This window comes from Polypterus senegalus, chromosome 16, assembly GCF_016835505.1.
Source record: "Polypterus senegalus isolate Bchr_013 chromosome 16, ASM1683550v1, whole genome shotgun sequence".
NCBI lineage: Eukaryota > Metazoa > Chordata > Cladistia > Polypteriformes > Polypteridae > Polypterus > Polypterus senegalus.
In genome coordinates, this window is record NC_053169.1 from 87,368,548 (window position 1) to 87,388,886 (window position 20,339).

At 39.3% G+C, this 20,339-nt stretch overlaps 1 protein-coding gene across 1 annotated transcript in view; it reads left to right on the top strand.

Moving 5' to 3' along the window:
• Positions 1-20,339, top strand: part of srbd1 (S1 RNA binding domain 1) — a 389,487-nt gene that overhangs the window by 72,696 nt on the left and 296,452 nt on the right. The window contains exons 10-13 of the mRNA XM_039738094.1: positions 2,996-3,099; positions 11,031-11,138; positions 15,222-15,379; positions 19,868-19,958. Coding sequence (XP_039594028.1) covers positions 2,996-3,099; positions 11,031-11,138; positions 15,222-15,379; positions 19,868-19,958 — 461 coding nt within the window. The remainder of the gene's footprint in view (positions 1-2,995; positions 3,100-11,030; positions 11,139-15,221; positions 15,380-19,867; positions 19,959-20,339) is intronic.

The window sequence follows — 20,339 nt, forward strand, 5'->3', positions numbered from 1 at the left end:
CAAAGATTGAACACTTTGGTATGAATGCCAGGCATCGCGTTTGGAGGAAACCAGGCACTGCTCATCGCCAGGGCAATATCATCCCTACAGTGAAGCATGGTGGTGGCAGCATCATGGTGTGGGGGATGTTTTTCAGCGGCAGGAGCTGGGAGTCTAGTCAGGATAAAGGGAAAGATGACTGCAGCAATGTACAGAGACATCCTGGATGAAAACCTGCTCCAGAGCGCTCTTGACCTCAGACTGGGGCGACGGTTCATCTTTCAGCAGGACAACGACCCTAAGCACACAGCCAAGATATCAAAGGAGTGGCTTCAGGACAACTCTGTGAATATCCTTGAGTGGCCAAGCCAGAGCCCAGACTTGAATCCGATTGAACATCTCTGGAGAGATCTTAAAATGGCTGTGCACCGACGCTTCCCATCCAACCTGATGGAGCTTGAGAGGTGCTGCAAAGAGGAATGGGCAAAACTGGGCAAGGATAGGTGTGCCAAGCTTGTGGCATCATATTCAAAAAGACTTGAGGCTGGAATTGCTGCCAAAGGTGCATCGACAAAGTATTGAGCAAAGGCTGTGAATACTTATGTACATGGATTTCTCAGTTTTTTTATTTTTAATAAATTTGCAAAAACCTCAAGTAAACTTTTTTCACATTGTCATTATGGGGTGTTGTGTGTAGAATTCTGAGGAAAAAGTGAATTTAATCCATTTTGGAATAAGGCTGTAACATAACGAAATGTGGAAAAAGTGCTGTGAATACTTTCCGGATGCACTGTAGTTTAGTAATAACAATTATTTACATTTATGTACCGCTTTTCTCATTTCTCAAAGAGCTTTGCAAACTCTACACAGAGAGGACCCAGGTCACAAACTCATTTTCTCCTTAATGTGAGGCACCAGTGCTACCACTGCACCACCAGCGTGGATTTGGTTTCAATGAATGAGGTCAAAAAAACTATTTTAAAAATCACTATAGAAAAAAGGAGAACTTCATATTTAATGCGGTGTGTAATAAGCACAGCAGTGAGCAGAAATTGTAAATCAGATAAGGGGATACATGGTGTGATGGGTGGCTGTGCACCACGGATTCCCGCAGGGCACTTTGGGAGTTGGAGTTTGGTACAGCTGTGTTGGGTACCGTGGGGGCTATATTAATAAGCAACTGGATGAGAGGATTTAGAGGCTGTGGATCATCTGATGCTACTGATAAATAAATGTTTGTTATTTGTATAGTTGAAGTAATTCACTTTAATTTTTGACATGATCAGGCTTAATGGGATCATATACATTGACCATAACAAGAGACCCAAAATAGATCCCTATGGCACACCATAAATAAAAACATTGATCTCTAATGCACAATTGCTATAACTGACAAAAAAAATCTTGTTACATTATACAATAGTAAAATCATCTCAAGTCACTGCAATGCTCAGACAAATTAGAAAAAGAAGAGATGTATAATGTTTGAATTATGCAACACCACAGAAGTTCATAATGCTGTGTGTTGATTAGCACTGCAAACTTGGTATTGACGTGGGTGACCTTGGCTGTTTGAAAAGTTTAAGGCTTTCAACATAGGCAGCGTAAACTACCTTTCAGATGTATTCTCATATATACAAAATAGAGGTGAACTCTTATGTGCATGCATGACCAACATGCACCACGCTGCCACTCAGTGTGAATCTCACTCTGTAGGTTATGTAAAATGTTACAGCGAGGGAGGTAATAGGAGAAAAGTAGCCCTTGTCACAATCGCCCCACACCAGGGGTTCTGCAGTTTCAGTTAGGTAAAACCATATTTAAAGTCACTGGATGGCTTTGCAGTGTTTTTCACACAATCTGACCCCAAACTCCACAGGCGAGCTTCAGCCTACACTAGCTTGTAAAAGGTTTTGGCTTCAAAAGTTCAAAATGTATTGTTAAAAGTCCTAAAAATTACAAAGAGTACACAAAAATGCCCTTCTACGTAGAGGAACCGTATAACCTCTGGGTAGATGAGAGAAATCCATAAACATACTTATTTGTAATAAACAAAAGAAGCACAAAATGGAAGAAAAACGAAAAAAAATGGTTAGCTGCAGGGCACTTTGGTAGTTGGAGTTTGGTACAGGTGTGTTGGGTTCCGTAGGGGCGGCAAGGGGGTGCTGCAGATCCCTACAGTGGACTTCCACAACACCTGGGAGTAATTCCATGTTAATGCTGATGAGCCAGCAGCAGCACTCCCAGGAGCTGAATAAAAGGAGCCGCCTCACTCCATTTAGGGAGCCAGAGTCAGGAGGAGGTGGAGTGGAGTGGAGAAAGACAAGGAAAGAAAAGGTCTATGCTTTGGTCTTGTGGACATTTTGCTCTTGTGGGGAGCGAAGAAAGCACTTCCCCACCTGTAAATAAAGGTGTGCTGTGTGCAGAAACTTGTGTCCTGCCTGTCTGTGTCGGGTTAGGGCAGCTGTATGTGCCCCGTTTGTCTGCAATGGTTAAGAGCAAGAATGGGCAAAGCCATGACACAGGCAATAGTTTTTCTTCCGAATTCAAGTCTAGTGTACTGTGGATGTGCCTACTGGTACATTAATAAAGGGGATGGAGGAAAAACTTGCAATTATTGTCACCAAGGTGAATTTGTATGTGACTTATGTAATTGCTGTTTGATTTATTTTTAAGCTTGGGTATTTAGTATATTAATACATTTGAATACAACCTGGTGTTACTCTTTGAAGTATTCACAGATAGAGTACTGTATTTTGTTAATGTGACCCATCAGGAGCTTTTGATAAACAGATGGACCTTCTTCTTTCACCTCTTAACTTTGGTTTAAAAAGCGTCCCTTTAGAAAAGGTCAGACTCCTAAAATACTTGCTTAACAGCACACTTTCCTTTTCATAAAACTGCATAATCTTTGTTCAAAACATCAAACAACATACTGCATCAAAATAGACTTGATAAGTTCATCTTTTGGCTATTTTGTGTGTCATCTGTCTGTGTCGTTTATGTTTGCACTCAGATTCTGGCCATTAACCGAGGGGAGAATTTGAAGATACTGACAGTGAAGGTCAACATTCCTGACAGGGTGAAGAATGAATTCTGTCGCTGGTGTGTCAATGTAAGGTCTGTATGCTGTTCTACAATTAACACATGTTTGGGGGACTGGCTAAATGTGCATACATTTTTTGTAAATGACATATGTATGAAATACTATTTGTTATATGTAGTGTATACAATTCATGTCTGTATGATGAAAAGTATTTAAAAGTATTTTTAAGTTGTGCCAGAAAGTGGCCTCACCTGTTTTAGAACCATAGTAAACCTTATGTTGTGCCTAGCAGATGCTTATGTCAATCATCTCAGTAGAACACCACGACTATATAGTGTTTTTATATCTGTATCTGTGCAACTGAGTGTGCAGTCCTGTCTTGTAATGCTTTGTGGAGGCGTTGTGCACTACCATGTTGTACAATGGAAAAGGATGATGGAAAAACATTGTTTTTTTAACCTCTTAAAAAAAATATCAGAGTATAAATTGACAATGATTACACTTCTTGTCTTTCTTGTTTGCTTATAGTTATACTTAATGACTTTAGGAGTGAACTTTATTCTACCACAGCCCTATTGAAATGTGTTTTGTTGGCCTGCAGAAGTGATAAATTTATCCACTTAAATAATTAGACTAATTAGTTGAGTGGGAGTTAGGGTAGTAGAGGAAGAAGAGGACTGTTCAACCCCTAAGGAGCTCAGTTTAACAGCCCTGATATGAATAGCCTTGGTGATTTTTGCCTAACCCAGCTAAGTCACATCCACTTTTCAACACAACAGTGAGAAACATAAAGAAGGAAAGACTGATATTTGAAACGGCCCATACACACAGACTTTTTTTGCACAGTAAATACTGAATAATGATTTAAATATCAGGAATCATCCTGAATATAAAGAATATACAAGAACTATGACGATAAACAACTAGTAAGACCAATCTTTTTGCCTGCTCTCTGCAAGTGCTAATTGGGTAATTTCTGCCCTTAGTTACAATTTACCATTTAAAAAAAAACCAAAAAAAAAACAATAAAACTGTGCCCCATTAATGACCTTAGGTAAGAAGAATAAAAAAGGATTGACATTGAAGATGGCTTTTATTTCAAAGCTAGATCTAACTGTTTGGAAGCATTTCAGTTTCTACCCAAATGAAAAAGGAGAGCCAGAAAACAATGCTTGAAAAGGTAGTCTCTAAATTGCCAAATATAAGCCATTTGCAGATATGCTTACAACATAATAACCCCAGTGCTTTGCTTCTTTATTGCCTTGTACTTCTTTGTTATTGGTTGTTCACATCCACACACTTTAGATTTTTTAACGTCTGATTGTACTTATAACATGATTCATTTTCATAAACCATTACAACTTGTAGCCTTTTATTTATTTGTTATTTATAGGCTTCTGTTTGAAGTGAAGTGCTTATCTGGATAAAAAATTCTTACCGTGTGTTTAAATAACAACATCAATATTTATTTTTAGAACATATTTTCATATGTGAAAGTAGTTTAGAGGGCTTTACAATAGTAATAGCTAAACATAAACAGAGATAAAAGAAGTGCTAAACAAAAGAAAGCATGGAAACTAAAGAAGCTACTTATTAAAGGTTATACAGTGATCCCTCCTCGATCGCGAGGGTTGCGTTCCAGAACCCCCTGCGAAAGTTGAAAATCCGCAAAGTAAAAACCATATGCTTCTATGGTTATTTTTATATATTTATTTATAAATTAAACCGATATTACACATGTTACAGCCATTACGATAGACTGGCCACCAGCAATATGTACAATGCAAGAAAAATTGTGTAAAATGTGTGTACAGTTACACTAAACTTATGTACATGTACATAGTATGTAGAAAATTAGTTATGGGTACTCACCAACAATGACACGACGACTTGTCCGATAACGATGGCATAAATCTTACTGCACAACAAAGGAGAGCGTTACAGCTCCTCTGAAGTAGCCTCTTCAAGCGACTGTGTAGCACTGCGGCGTAGCTGGTCCCTTCCTTCAACATATCCAAAACTTGTACCTTTTTGGCAATCGTTAGCATCTTCCGTTGGCGCTTGGGCACGGCCCCGGAAGCAGTAGCAGGCGCAGATCGTTTTGGAGACGTAATGAAGGCCTTGACTATGCACAAAGATAAGCACAAAAGTTAACTCTTTACACAGCGAAACACGTTGATGCTGAATGAGCGAGACGAGATGCTGGCTAACGCAAAGTGGAATTGAATGCTGCTCTGTATCGCTGAGCCAATCAGCACCCAGGAACTTAACCGCGTACTCTGATTGGGTAGCTTCTCAGCCATCCGCCAATAGCATCCCTTGTATGAAATCAACTGGGCAAACCAACTGAGGAAGCATGTACCAGAAATAAAAAGACCAATTGTCTGCAGATATCTGCGAAGCTCCGAAAATTCCGCGATGTATACCGTATTTACTCGTATACCACATACCCTCGTGTAAGACACGCACCCTAATTATTACAAAGAAAATCGGGGAAATTGTTTTGCCCCGTGTACGACGCGCGTTGTGATTGTATAGGAAGCGTTTAGAGAGAGTGCACAAGCGAGCGAAAGAGAGAGAGCGCGAGTGCGCGAGCGAGCCCAAGCAGAAGAAGTAAATATTACAGAATTACATTTCCTCGTTTATGATGCAGACCTGATTTTCTAATGCTAATTTTCGGGAAAAAAATGTGTGCATGGTACACACGTAAATACGGTATTTAGATAAGCTTACATATAAAATCATCGATAGAGGGAAGCGGCAAAAGTTGAAGTGCGATATAGTGAGGGATTACTGTATAAAACAGCAGAAGGAAGAAACGGTGTCCAGCAAGATTAACTATTCAGATGGTCAGGGATGAAAGGAGAGCAAAATATCAGCTCGTTGGATGCAGAAGGAAATAAACCTCTGGAGGTTTAAGTCTAAAAGACTGTTCAGTGTCCTGGGTATTCTACAATACATGAGTATATCACTATCAAGAGGATACTGTTGGGAGCTTTCTTCTTCTTCTTCCTAGCATCCCAGGAAGCTGCAGCATACTTTGCCCAAGTGGCAGTGGCACATAGTGCCACCACTGAGTGATTAGTGACAGCAAATAAAATTACATTTTTGATAGGAGCTAAATTTCACTTCCCTCCATTATAGAGAAAGCTAGTGATGCTAGTGATTTCTTAAGAGACCAAGAAAAAGAGGTGTTTTTTAATTTGAGCTCCCCACTTATTTTTTGCTGCTAATGATTACATTTTCTGTTTTGTCATTGTTAAGTTTAAAGAAACTCATCCATTCTGTTATATTAATAAGCAACTGGATGAGAGGATTTAGAGGCTGTGGATCATCTGATGCTACTGATAAATAAATGTTTGTGTTGTTTGCATAGCTGAGGTAATTCACTTTAATTTTTGACATGATCAGGCTTAAGGGAATAATATACATTGACCATAACAAGAGACCCAATATACTGTAGATCCCTATGGCACACTATAAATAAAAATATTGATCTCTAATGCATAATTGCTATAACTGACAAAAAAATCTTGTTACATTATACAAGAGTAAAATCATCTCAAGTCACTGCAGTGCTCAGACATAATAGAAAAAGGACAGGTCTATTTTTTGCATTATGCAACACCACAGAAAGTGCATAATGCTGTGTGTTGATTAGCACTGCAAACTTGGTATAGACGTGGGTGACCTTGGCCGTTTGAAAAGTTTAAGGCTTTCAACATAGGTAGTGTAAACTACCTTTTAGATGTATTCTCATATATACAAAATAGAGGTGAACTCTTCTGTGCATGCATGACCAACATGCACCACGCTGCCACTCAGTGTGAATCTCACTCTGTAGGTTATGTAAAATGTTACAGCACGGATGGTAATAGGAGAAAAGTAGCCCTTGTCACAATCGCCCCACACCAGGGATTCTGCAGTTTATGGTTTCAGTTAGGTAAAACCATATTTAAAGTCACTGGATGGCTTTGCAGTGTTTTTCACAGTCTGACCCCACACTCCACAGGCGAGCTTCAGCCTACACTAGCTTGTAAAGGGTGTTGGCTTCAAAAGTTCAAAATATATTGTTAAAAGTCCTAAAAATTACAAAGAGTACACAAAAATGCCCATCTATGTAGAGGAACCGTATAACCTCTGGGTAGATGAGAGAAATCCATAAACCTACTTAATTTGTAATAAACAAAAGAAACACAAAATGGAAGAAAAACAAGAAAAAAATGGTTAGCCTAAAATGGCAACCAACAGCAAACTAGACCTAATCTCTCTCTATCCCTCTCTCTCTCTGTTGTGCCTACGTGACCACACAGTAATACCTGAACTATTCCGAAGCAACATTTGCACTGTTTTGTGTTTTTTGTATCTCACACCCTCATACACCTTTATCGTAAGAGCATCCCTTATCTATGATGGAGCGTTCGATCAGAAGAAAATATGAAGCTGGTTTTAAATTAAATGTCGTTGAAGTAGCGAAAGAAATTCGTAACTGTGCTGCTGCAACAGAATTTGATGTGTCTGAGAAACTGATGTGAGATTGGAAGAGGCAAGAAGATGTAAAACAAAAATAAAAATTGGCGCATTTTTCAACAGACATAAAATTCGGGGTCTGATTTTATGATTTATTTTTTGGGTTTCAAGACCCGACTTATATGTGAGTATATACGGTAGTTGATATTGAATGTGTATTGTTCTCATGGTAGAAAAATTAATGATTCAGAAATTAATTTTGTGATGTTTGGCATTCATGTTAACTTGGTTCTGAAGGAAAAAGCACTCATTATAAACCACAAATGCTAGGACTTTTCAAATCACATATTTTCAATAGCTAATCTTTGATCTTTTTCAAAATCAGCAAAATAGAATACCCTTTTTAGGTTTAGTCGCAAAACGTTTCGCTTGCCCCTTATAATAAATACTTCCTAAAATAGGTTATACTTTTTAGAAGTGTTTTTTTTTTTAGAATTAATCTAACATTTTTACTTGTTTGATTAGCATGTTAAAATATTGACACATGTGACATTGTTGTTACAAATAAAATTATGTTCATATTTGGATACATTTTATTTCCTGTAGCTTTAGATGCCTCATGAGGCTAGTTTGACTCAAGGTTTTTCAAGGTGATAATCTTCGGAAGAGAACTTATGAGACTATTTCAAAATGACATGCCTCATTACTCTTGTAACAGCAGCAGGTTTGTGAGGTATGCAGCCAAATCAAATGTGTAAGACACTGGGGTATGCGCATACTTAGCACCCCTTCTTGGGTTTAGCGTCTTTGTAAAGCGGCTCAACATTCTAATGCTAGTTGAAGCTGACTATTGTGCTCAGAAAGACTTCAGGGAAACTAGGGAATATTCTCCCACCATTCATCCTAAGCCTTTTTCTGACCTCTGCATGTGAGTGATTATGACACGCAGTAATTTGTAGCTTTCTTGCAGATACTATATTCAGCCATTTATTTTTCCTTTTTAAGCTTTTAAGTATAAGTGGTAATATGCTATGAAATTGTTTACAGTTGATTTCCAAGAAATGTAGAAATAGTACTAAATATGTTATTATCTCACAGCAGGTACCTTCAAACAGTGAAAGTTTATTATTTTCCATGTCATACACTGGAAAGCCCAGATAGACTGTGCTTCTGGTTTTAATTATAGCTGTCATTATCCAAGTGTCATGTCCTGTTGAGAGCCATTTCTCACCATTTAAGTCAGGGCTAACTTAATGTGTTTAATTTTATTTCAAACATATAGAGCCCACACAAGAAAATGCAGTGGCTTTTTATGTATTGTGTTGAGAATTTGAAGTGGAACTCATTGTCCCAGAGTGTTTTTTTTTTTTTATTTAAACAATACTAATGTCTAACAAATGTAAAAAAAACTAGGAAAAAAAAGCGCTAGGTCAAACTTAAAATCGTGTGTCTAAAGGGCATAAAGATTATTGCCAATGTGGACCACCAGATGGCGTACCCAACCAAACCCCGACACAGACTTGTTGAGACACAAGTCTTTCCCAATAGCACACCTTTATTTCCGTGGGGAAGTGTTTTTCTTTTGCTCCCTAGTACACAGCCCAGTACAAAGCACCAAAGATATAATACCCAGTCTTTTTCCTCTTTCTCTCTCTCTTTCTCTGTCGCCTTCGCTCCTCCTCCTCCTCCTCCTCCTCTTCACAAGCTGTGTCCTCCACCTCCCAACTCTGGCTCCCTGACTGGTGGTGAGGCGACTCCTTTTACAGTGCACCCGGAAGTGCTCCAGGTGTTTGTCGACCTACTTCCAGGTGTGGTGGACGTGGTTCCTCCTAATGACTCCGCGGCATCTGCAGCTCCCCCTGCTGGCACCCATGGAACCCAACAGGGCTGCTCCAAACTACAACTCCCAATATGCCCTGTGGGGATCCGGGTGCTGTAGCAACCCAGGGTGACTGTCTTCTAGTGTCTTAGGGAAGATAGTGACTCCAAAGTGGTCATTCCCTTGGTCCTTCCACTCAGCTGGCATCCCACCCGGGTAATGGCCCTGGCCATCCGTCACACCAATATAATGTTGAAGAAAAGTCAGTCAGGCATTTTCCAACCCGCTCTATCCTAACACAGGGTCACGAGGGTCCAGCCAATCCCAGCCAGCGCAAGACAGGAACAAATCCCGGGCAGGGTGCCATCCCACCGAAGGGCACACACACCAACACACCAAGCACACTCTAAGGCCAATTTTTGATCGCCAATGCACCTAACCTGCATGTCTTTGGACTGAGAGAGGAAACCCACGCAGACAAGGGGAGAACATGCAAACTCCACACCGGGAGGACCCGGGAAATGAACCCAGGTCTCCTTAGTGCGAGACAGCAGCGCTACCACTGCGCCACCGTGCTGCCCTTGAAGAAAAGTGGTTGTTCTCATTTTGAATTACAGATATGTTAAACATTTCTTTGCATCTGATTGGAAAATATAAGGGTATTTCTAAACGTCAAAAAACACTTTCGTTTTAATTTTTGCGCAAATGATGCTATGCTTTTGCAATGTGATGTCAAAAATGCAGACCTTCACCTTTCTGTTTCTGATACTGCTTGTTTGATATACCAGCCATTGTTTAGTAGTTGTCAAATGCTAATTCCTTACAATAATTTTTTTAGTTTCCGGCTCTCAAAGGTTTTTTTTTTTCCTTTCTGGTAGTAATATATTAATAAAAAAAGTTAAAATTGACCATATGAAAGTTTTAAAATTTGGGCGTAATAATGTGCTGCTTTTCTATTTAATTATCAGATTCACTAGAGTATTTAAATTTCTTTTATCACTATCCTTGTATGGTGGAGCTGGACAAAGAAATTATGCTGTTACTGTGTGCATTTATGCAATGATGATAATCCTAAAAATTGGTTGAACATTCTCAGGGGGCACCGCGAGTGGAAGCCTTTCCAGCAGCTCCGTGTACGACTTTATTTTTCTATCTTTTCCTCTATTTTACTGATCACTCCTCTCACTTTCTTTTATGTGGACTCGTTCCCTGGACAAGTGATGTTTCCCCTTGGGATTAATAAAGTGTCTATCTATCGATCGATCAGGTTTTATATTAATTATGTGGGTGTGTTACTGTTTGATGTGATCCTTTCTCAGTGTAGCAGCCACATAAATATATCCTGCACTTTAAACAAGAAAGCATCTTCTCATAAAAATGCTTGTTTCTTCTTGTTACAAGTGTTTATTTCTTTTTATATAAGCAAGGTCATTTTTTTCCCCCCCAAAGCAAAGGCTCATCTATTTTTGTATCCCTTATTATAGCCAATAAATAATACATCAGACTTCATATTTAATAATGGCAATTTGTTTTTTGACTGTTTTTCAATACAGTCAAGTAAATGTTTGCATACCGTAAACTCATTTTAAAATACTATAAAGTTTACTCATGGTTCTCGGAATATGCTCTGCTTCAGCAGGAAAAATCTATTCATGTTTTTACTTTTGCATATTTCACTGTGCAAAAAGGCATTAGTTGTACTCCTATAAATCTCAGGTGGAGACCCAAAGGCTATGCCAGAGAAGAGCTTTTCAAGATATTGAAGGATGCTGTTGAGGATTCCTACAAAAGGCTGATTTATCCTTTGCTGTGCAGAACATATAGGCAAGTATTTTTTATTAATCTTTTACGTTTACTTTTTATAATTAGATTTCATAGGGGGAAAACTTGGCTCATTGTCATTTGACTTTGAAGTACATTTCATGACAGCTTTTGAAAAGGGGTCCCCACGCCACCCTCACAAGTTAGTACTAAAAATCCAGGAATTCCCAAGAGACAAAGACTTAAACAGAACACATTGTATATTTTAGAATAAAACAACAGAAACAAGTAGGTGAATACTTAAACTAACCCAGGGGTCCTCAATCACGGTCCTGGAGAGCCGCGGTGGCTGCAGGTTTTTGCTCCAACCCAGTTGGCTTAATAAAAAGCACTTATTGCTAAAGTAACACTTCTGCTTCACTTTAGTGATTTTGAGCCCTTATTGCTTCATTTTGTCTCAAACAGCTCTTTTAATTGCTCCTTATTATCAATAACATGCAAATGACGAGAGAGAGCAGCATTTCTCCATTTAGCTTATTGACATTTACACCTGTGTGTATTTATCTGCACTATTGGGTTTAATTAAATACTTGGAAGAAAAATGAAGAGAAAAAAGTGAAGGACTGAGAATTACTCGTCCATTTTAGCCTTCAAATCATTTGCATGATAGAAAGGGAAAGAAAATCTAGGATATGAGAATGACCTGACATAGCAGAGTTAATTTAATTTCATAGCTTGTTAGTGCTTTATTGGCAAGAATTGCTTTCTAATTAAGCAACCAGGTCAGAATAAAAACCTGCAGCCACTGCGGCTCTCCAGGACTGGGATTGAGGACCCCTGAACTAACCTTTTAATTGCACATGTATTTTAACTGGGCTGTGACAACTTGAACTTAATTCAATTGCAAAAAAAAAAAAATGCCACAAGGAGCCTTACAGCCAGGTAATGGTGTATCATTGACCTAATTTACATATACAATGATAGAAGCTGTCTGCTGAAAAGAATGTAAGTTGGTTAATCAAAAATGAACAATAGTAAAAAAAAGTGACATCCAGTGTACTGCCTGCCTCATTTACAGTGGAGTATTTGATTGTCAAAGCTAAAAAGCCTCATATGATAAGTGAGACTGTCATTTGTCCAAATCTGTTTTTTGTCAAATTATGGCACAGGGAGAAGTCAACCAGTTGTATTGGCAAGCCAGTGCTGTCTGTTCAAGTGAATTGTGCCTGTGTAGTTTATATCTTAAATAGCAATTGCTTTGGCCTAGAAAATACATTGAAATCCTTGTATTATGAAAACAAGAGGCTAAACTCCTCTTGTTAAACTGCGATAAAGCTTGTTTGCCTAGATGTTTAACTCTTGGGACGGCAGGGGTCTCCGTGCTGTTGTGTAATGGATCATTTCACATTGAGTCCAACATAGCCATGGGTATTTTGTTAAACACATATTAATTTGTGAATTCTGGACTGTGAGTCAGACTTTGTTAGAATATTTTTCAGACAAAAAAGTTAAAGCAGAGTAAAAATAAGTTAATATTACAAAAATGAAGATTAAAGTGACATTTGTTTAATTGATTAAGTTCAGGCGATTTGAAAAGGTGTGTGTTGGAGTGCTTGGATCGCTTAGTGCTAGTTTGAACACTTGGTTACAGGTACGACTGTGTCTGCTACCTTCTTTATTTATTTATTTTATACTGAAAAATGCAATGCAACCTGTGCTTCTTTTGCTACATTTTTGCCTAATTAAAATATTCTGCTAATGTTTTAGAAACATTTTTCTTTTGTTTTGAGTTGAAGCCAAAAATGAAAATATCTATCTAATATCTATTGACTTAATTTGTGTATATTTTGAATCTGTTTAATTTTTGAATGTTATTGGAGACTAGCAAAATACCCGCGCTTCGCAGCAGCGAAGTACTGCCTTTTTATTAAGAAGAAAAGTAAACCTTTCTAAACTGAGGGAAAATATGCCAGTAATTATTTGTTAAGGATCTCTTTGTATGCCACATTGTCAGTTCGGCCCTCCAGTTGTAATATGACCAAGCTGTGCACTGAGCTTACTCTTTAATCGGTTTCAGTTTCATGGTTTGTTTCAATTACGACAGTATTTGCAGGACTTGTTGTGCTGAAGTGACATTCGGCATCTGTCAAGCGTTGTAAGCATACAACTGGTTTCATCGATAACTTCGCATACAGCTTTTGAGAGTTTAAACATTCATAAACATCAAAGTGTTCACTACTCAAAGTCGTCGCCTGTGAATCTAAGATGTTTAAGAGGCATTGGCGGTTGTCCAAAGGTGTAAAATATTTGGCCATTTCGGTACACTTAAAAGCGACAACCGAACAATTCAGCGGCAGCCATCAACTCACATGCAGAACCATAGGTGAAGGGCTTAAGCATTTCACTCTTCTAGTGCTCCTGTGTAGTCTAATTATCTCCTGTACCGTCATCAGTCCACACCTTGAACCTGTCCCAGTCATTCAATACATAAGACACAATGTTCCTCCGGATTTCAAGAGTGAGCCTGATATGGCTGTGCAGTATGTAACAAAGAGAATGAAAAAGGCAGGTGCCATCTCCGGGCATGGAAACCACTCGGTAAGTGACAGTTCTTTGATCGATGGTGATCACCTCGATAGACATGTTAATGGGGGTACGGTTGGAACGATAAAGGAAATGGGTACCTGAACAATGTAAAGTAAGTCTAAAATACCTAAACAATAACTATAGTTGTAGTAAATGAACAATAAAACAGCGGAGAAGCCGTGGATTAAATAAAAAGGCTGCAGTTATCAGCAGGGAGATGTGAATACCGTGGCGAAGCAAGGAAGGGAATGAAGAGACCGGAGCGATGGACGGCCTTATATAGGCAGGCAGCCAACAATGTGGGAGGCGTTGGGATGGGGGACCCAACGTCTCCTCACACGGCGACCGAGCTGCAGACTATGGACGTGTATATGTATGTAAGTAGGATTCAGTTAGCGTTGGGAACCCGTGTACCAAATTTCTTGAAGATGGGCTCATAGGTAACAAAGACCATTGGAAAGTTCAATATGGCGGCTGACAGTGGCGTCATACCACCGAAATAAGTACGTACGTCAGTTTCGGTTAGCACAGGGAAACCGCTTACCAAATTTCGTGAAGATGGGACAATAAATAAGAAAGTTTAACATGGCGGACGTTGTTGACCGTTATGACCGTTACGTGTAGAATTTTGAAATGAAACCAGCTTAGCTTTTGTAAGTAACCTGTAAGGAATGAGCCTGCCAAATTTCAGCCATCTACCTACACGGGAAGTTGGAGAATTAGTGATCAGTGAGTCAGTGAGGGCTTTGCCTTTTATTAGTATAGATGATTGTATTTAATAATAAAGTGCATCTTTTTACCTAGTTTAAAATAAATGACACTTCTATTGTAAGAAAGACGCTATATAGTGCCCGACCCGACACAGATGTGACACGGGAGACACTTTTATTTTCTTCGTCTATGGGCTACGTCTTCCCCATACCCACAGACGCAACACAGCCCCAAGCACACAATAACCACAAATGTCTCTTCTTCTTTCTCCACCACTCCTCACCAAGCTTCGTCCTCCTCCCACCCGACTCTGGCCCCTGAGTGGTGGTCGCTGGCTCCCTTTATAGCTCACCTGGAAGTGCTCCAGGTACTTGATCCCCGATTTCCGGCTGCACTTCCGGGTGTGACGAATTGGTTGCCCACACAGGCTCAGGAATCCCAAATACAGCGCCCCCTGGCGGTACCTGCGGGACCCAACAGGGCTGCACCCAACTCCAATTCCCAGGATGCCCTGCGAGAACCCTAGGCACTGTTCCACCCCAGGGAGGCGGCCAACTAGCGTTCCGGGGGAGGTATTGCAATGTCCATGGCTGCTCCCCCTGAATGTAGTGTGCAGGGGCGTCCCAGCTGGGTAAGGACGCCAAGCCCCTGTCACACTTTGCATATTTTTTTAAATTCTGGAGCTGGCTTAATTTTTAAATTAAAATAGAACCGAGAAGTCTAAAAGCAAAATGTTTTAAAGATCAAGTATACTACTTTCTTATTAGATTGTTTAGCATAGCTGTGATGTACTTAAGATCCTGTATTTTATTGTGACTTTTTGTTTTCTACTTTCTGCCACATATCAAGGTCTAATTTGACTTCAAGTGCCGAGAAAGAATCTATTGCAATGTTTGTCCGAAACCTCCGGCAACTGCTCCTCACAAGTCCTGTCAGGGGTCGATGTATCATGGGAGTGGACCCAGGCTATAAACATGGCTGCAAGTTGGCAATCATTTCTCCTACAAGTACGTAGTATTTTGCTAGGATTCTATGTGATTTCATTGTATTGTGTGTGGGAAGGAGAGTCAAATTAATTTTTCATGCTGCAAACTCAGGAAATTAAAAACTACTAGGTTTCTCTTAGAGTGCATTGTACTGTAAGTTACAGGTTGCTTCATTTTTAGTATTCAGTAAAAGGAAGTCTATACTTCCCCTGGGAGGATGGTGGGGAGGGGTAGAGTTTACAAAAATGCACAACAAATCCAAAATAACACCTTGAAAGTGGAAAAAATGCAAGTGCTTTATGTTTTCATTCTCCAGAGCCTAATTAGCTATAATTTTTATTTTGTGAAATGTTTTCAGTGCTAATTTCACACAAGTCATTACAGTAAAAGTAAGTTCAAATTATGCAGATCTGACATATCTATGACATGAAATGATGTTTGTATCATATGCATGTGCTGATTACCATAATCTCAACCTGCATGTAATTTTTAGAATTGCCCACTGAAGTGAGGTTTCTTATATGTGGTGTAGTATTGGATCGGTGCTAAAATTTTGACTTTGGTATTGATTTCACCTTTCAGACCTCAGTACCAAAATGGTTCTAAAGCAAATAATGAGTATCTCCAAAACAGTCTCCCTTCGGTGCCACACCATTGCATCACACCACTTCCCAATCATTAATGATAAGAATTAGGATTGCATCAAAGTAATGGCCTAGGGGTTGTATTTTCAGGGTTGCATAGGAACCAAAGCCTGAATTTGGTACAAACTAGAAACCAATTTTTGGATGGGGCTCTAGTCCATTACACAACACACACTCATTCTCCCATCATGCAAATTCCACTTAAGCAGTGTGTGTGTCAGAATTTGAATTTAGAACACTGAAGTTTTGAGGCTGAAGCACTAATCCGCATTCCACCCTCAATATTTGCTGAGTATTATTTTTTTTATTGCTTATCATACATGAAGTTTATCCATCTTTAACTTATATAGTGTATGTTAAGAGGGATATCATTCTACAGCCTTTTAGTTGAAGCTTTGGGTGTACTTTTAATGATAAGAATCTGAACAGATTAAAAGGTTGTGTAGCAGTGAGTGGTATGGCCAAAAATCTATATCGCAATATAATTTAAAATGATCACGGCTTCAGTATATATCATGCAATTAATCTAGGTGTATATATCTTTAAGACCGAATCCAGTTTAGGTTGGTCAAATTTCTGTGGTCAGTAGTGGGTAGTTCTCTTCTTAAGGATCATTTTAATCATCTGAAGTAAATACAAAATATTGTGCAAAATAAGAAAAACTGAACAGGAAATAAACATATATTACACATGAATTTTAAGACAAAAATGTTTAAAAATGTGTACAGTATAGACAATGCAGTAAAGAATGAAACAAGATTGAGAATCAAAACATAAGTATTCAAAGTGTTATCAATCACAGCTCATTTGGTTCCATGTTGAACAAAAGCAAGCAACCCTAATTAGACTTTAATGTTGCCTTTGAAAACATCGCTGTAAAAATGAAGAAAAATTATATAAAGACAAACCAAAGGAAAATTTACGTCTGCATTGACAGAATACTACCTCAGTAGAGGTTATCAAAGCACGATATGCATTTCACTCAACTAAAGAAAACTTTCACACTTGTCACACTCCATCCATCCATCCATTTTCTAACCCGCTGAATCCGAACACAGGGTCACAGGGGTCTGCTGGTGCCAATCCCAGCCAACACAGGGCACAAGGCAGGAACCAATCCTGGGCAGGGTGCCAACCCACCGCAGGACACACACAAACACACCCACACACACACCCAGCACACGCTAGGGCCAATTTAGAATCGCCAATTCACCTAACCTGCATGTCTTTGGATTGTGGGAGGAAACCGGAGTGCCCGGAGGAAACCCACGCAGACACGGGGAGAACATGCAAACTCCACGCAGGGAGGACCTGGGAAGCGAACACAGGTCTCCTAACTGCGAGGCAGCAGCGCTACCACTGCGCCACCGTGCCGCCCACTTGTCACACTACACTATTGAAATTAATTTAATTTCAGTAAATGAATTTACTTTTCAATTTTCTACAAAAATGGTTATCGGTAGACAATTTTTTAAAAAAGATATTCTAATGAAGAAATATCAATTGTCGGAAAAAAAACATATTCCATTACCTTGCCTGCTAACGAGGGGTGTATTATTACCTTGAAATTCATAATTGATAATTATTGCTCTTGATATTGTAATTACGATTATTAATTTCATTTAGTAGAACACCAATGAAATATTTACACTGTATTGTGTGCATAATTCAGGAGAATCTCCATTTAGTAGTTTTCTAGGGGAAACCACATAAAATATAGTTAATGTGAAATTGTTAAATGCTGGGTTAGTCAAAAAATAATAACTTTTTTATTGTTTACAATAATGATACAAGACACTTATAAAATATTTGTTTCTTGACAGCATCTTAATAATTGTCATTAATTTATACTACTTTATGTTCAGAATTTTATACATCTCTGCATTATTTTTAGTTACTTTGTTGTTTAAAATGCATATGTGAGCATTCTGTAGAAAGTGTATACATTGATAATGCAATGACATTTTGAACCAACCCCTTCAAAAATCGATAGTTTTAAGTTATGGCAAGCAAAAAAAGACAATGTTGTATCTTCATGTCACACAGTATATAGGGTGGTCCAGATCTAATTATGCAATTTTCATTACGATAACTTATTAAGTTTATTACATAGAAAATCACCCCAGAAATCCAAGGCCATCAAGAAGTGTGCGAACTGACAACATGAAGAATCGTCTTTGCACTGAACTGGAATAATCCGTGCATAAATCAAAGTCATCCAGACGATCTGGATCTGCATAATTAGATCTGAACCACCCTGTACACAGTATAACAATGCAGAATACAAATATTAAAACAAAAATCATAAAAGTATTCTACTGTGCATGATTATTATTATGGAATGCATTTTCTTTATTACACATACTTTTATATAAATGAAATCACTAAAACACACACACACACTCCGTTTTAGGACATGTAAACTATGTGCTACTTGATTTCATTAAACCATTCAAATTTATCTACAGCAGGCTGAGGCCTATGTGGACTGAGCATGTGTCGTCTTTCCTAGCCAGCTCTTCATTTTCTTTGCTGTGGGGATGTTGGGCAAGCTTGATGGTATTTCCTTTCTTTTTCCATCTCCAGAGTTGAACCGCCACATGCCACATTGTGTTAGAATGTAATAGAACACCCACTCTCCACTACATGCGCCGCTTTTGCAAGAAGTTAACAAAGATGTCTTCCTGTTATGCAAAACCGGGGTAAAAATGATGTAGGAAAATCTCTCCCCTTTGATAATGTCTTGTTTTTACTGGAGTATCCTACACCATCTGCTGTGAGGTTTACAGACAGCAAGAAACCAATGAAATATTTAAGCGTTTACTTTTCATACAAATTTTTAGGCCGCTAGAAAACAGAATACTTTCAAGGTCAAGGGTTTTCTTTTCTGTAATAGAGTTCACTGTAATAACTTCATAATTTAAGTGTAAATCAAGTTGGTGGTCATCCTTTTTTGATCACACATTGTGATTGGCACAGAACAGGTCTAGCAGTGAATAAACCAACAGAATTATCAGTTCAGTCCAATAACCAGTGTAACAGATTAAGTGCTTGCTCGCACCCTTGCACCCTCAGACACCACGTCAGACACTAGGTAAAAGTCCAATAATGATATTTATTATATCAATAATGTGCACAAAGCACCCTCCACTCCCAAATACTCCAATAACAATAATAATAATAATAATCCTCCACTCTCCCAGACGCTTAGCCACCCTGCCACCCAACTCAGCTCATTGCCTGGGAGTTCCCAAAGTCCTTTTATATTCCCTGACCCGGAAGTGTTCCCAATCCAACAGTCCATAAGTCCTTATTCCTTCCGGGTCAGGGTAAACAATGCTATTCTCACCCCGGAAGCCCGTCGCTCTTCCTATGACGAACTTCCGGGTCATAGGGCACAAAGAACTCTTCAGTCCTCCCTGCAGCTCCCTCTCGTGGCCCCCATGGCATCCAGCAGGGCAGTGCATAAAAACTCCATTGTCCATGATGCCCTGCTGGTCTTCTGGGGACCTCCATGGTGCAAGGAGGGCTCCACCTGGTGGCTTGGGGGTATTGGCCGGGATAAACAGCCGGCCATCCTCCACACCAGGCGTGATAATTTTCTGTCTTTAAGTCATTGTATTTGTTTAAGCATAGTGTAGTGCACTTAACTGTTGGGGAAAATATCTTTTAGTTTCTTGTAAACAATGACAAAATAGGTAAGGTCTAATTAATTTCAATTGTATTACAATAAAAAAAATAAAACCTGAATTGGCATAGACACCCAGATAATTTGCCAAAACTTTAGTTCCCAATTGAACCCTCAGTGCAGCTTTGCCTCACTATTCGTTACAATTAATTGATCCTTCTCTGTCTTATTTTTCAGGCCAGATTCTCCATACTGATGTTGTGTATTTACATAAACATGGAAAAGATCGAGAAGCTGAAAAGATAAGGCACCTATTGAAATTACATAGGTAAAGTATCTCTTTATTACATGAACATGGGGTTTGATGGTCGTAACAGGTGCCTCTATTATGTTTCTCAGTGTTTCTGTAAAATTACAATTATATATCTTGGAGTATACAGTGTATGTATGTATGGATGGATGGATGGGGGCGAATGGCTGGGGCTGCTACACAGCCGGGATGCCCAAGAGGACCGGAGGAGGGCTTGCACCTCCTCCAGACCACAAGGGGCGACCGTCCTGGTTGCTTTGGGGACCACGGGTAGAGAGCTTAAAAGCTCAACCCTGTAGGGGCCAGTGGTCTCCACCAGGGGGTGCCCTGCTGCCTTTGGAGCTCTGGACCTCAGGACTTCCGCCACACCCGGGGTGAAGAGGACCGGGGGCACCCGGA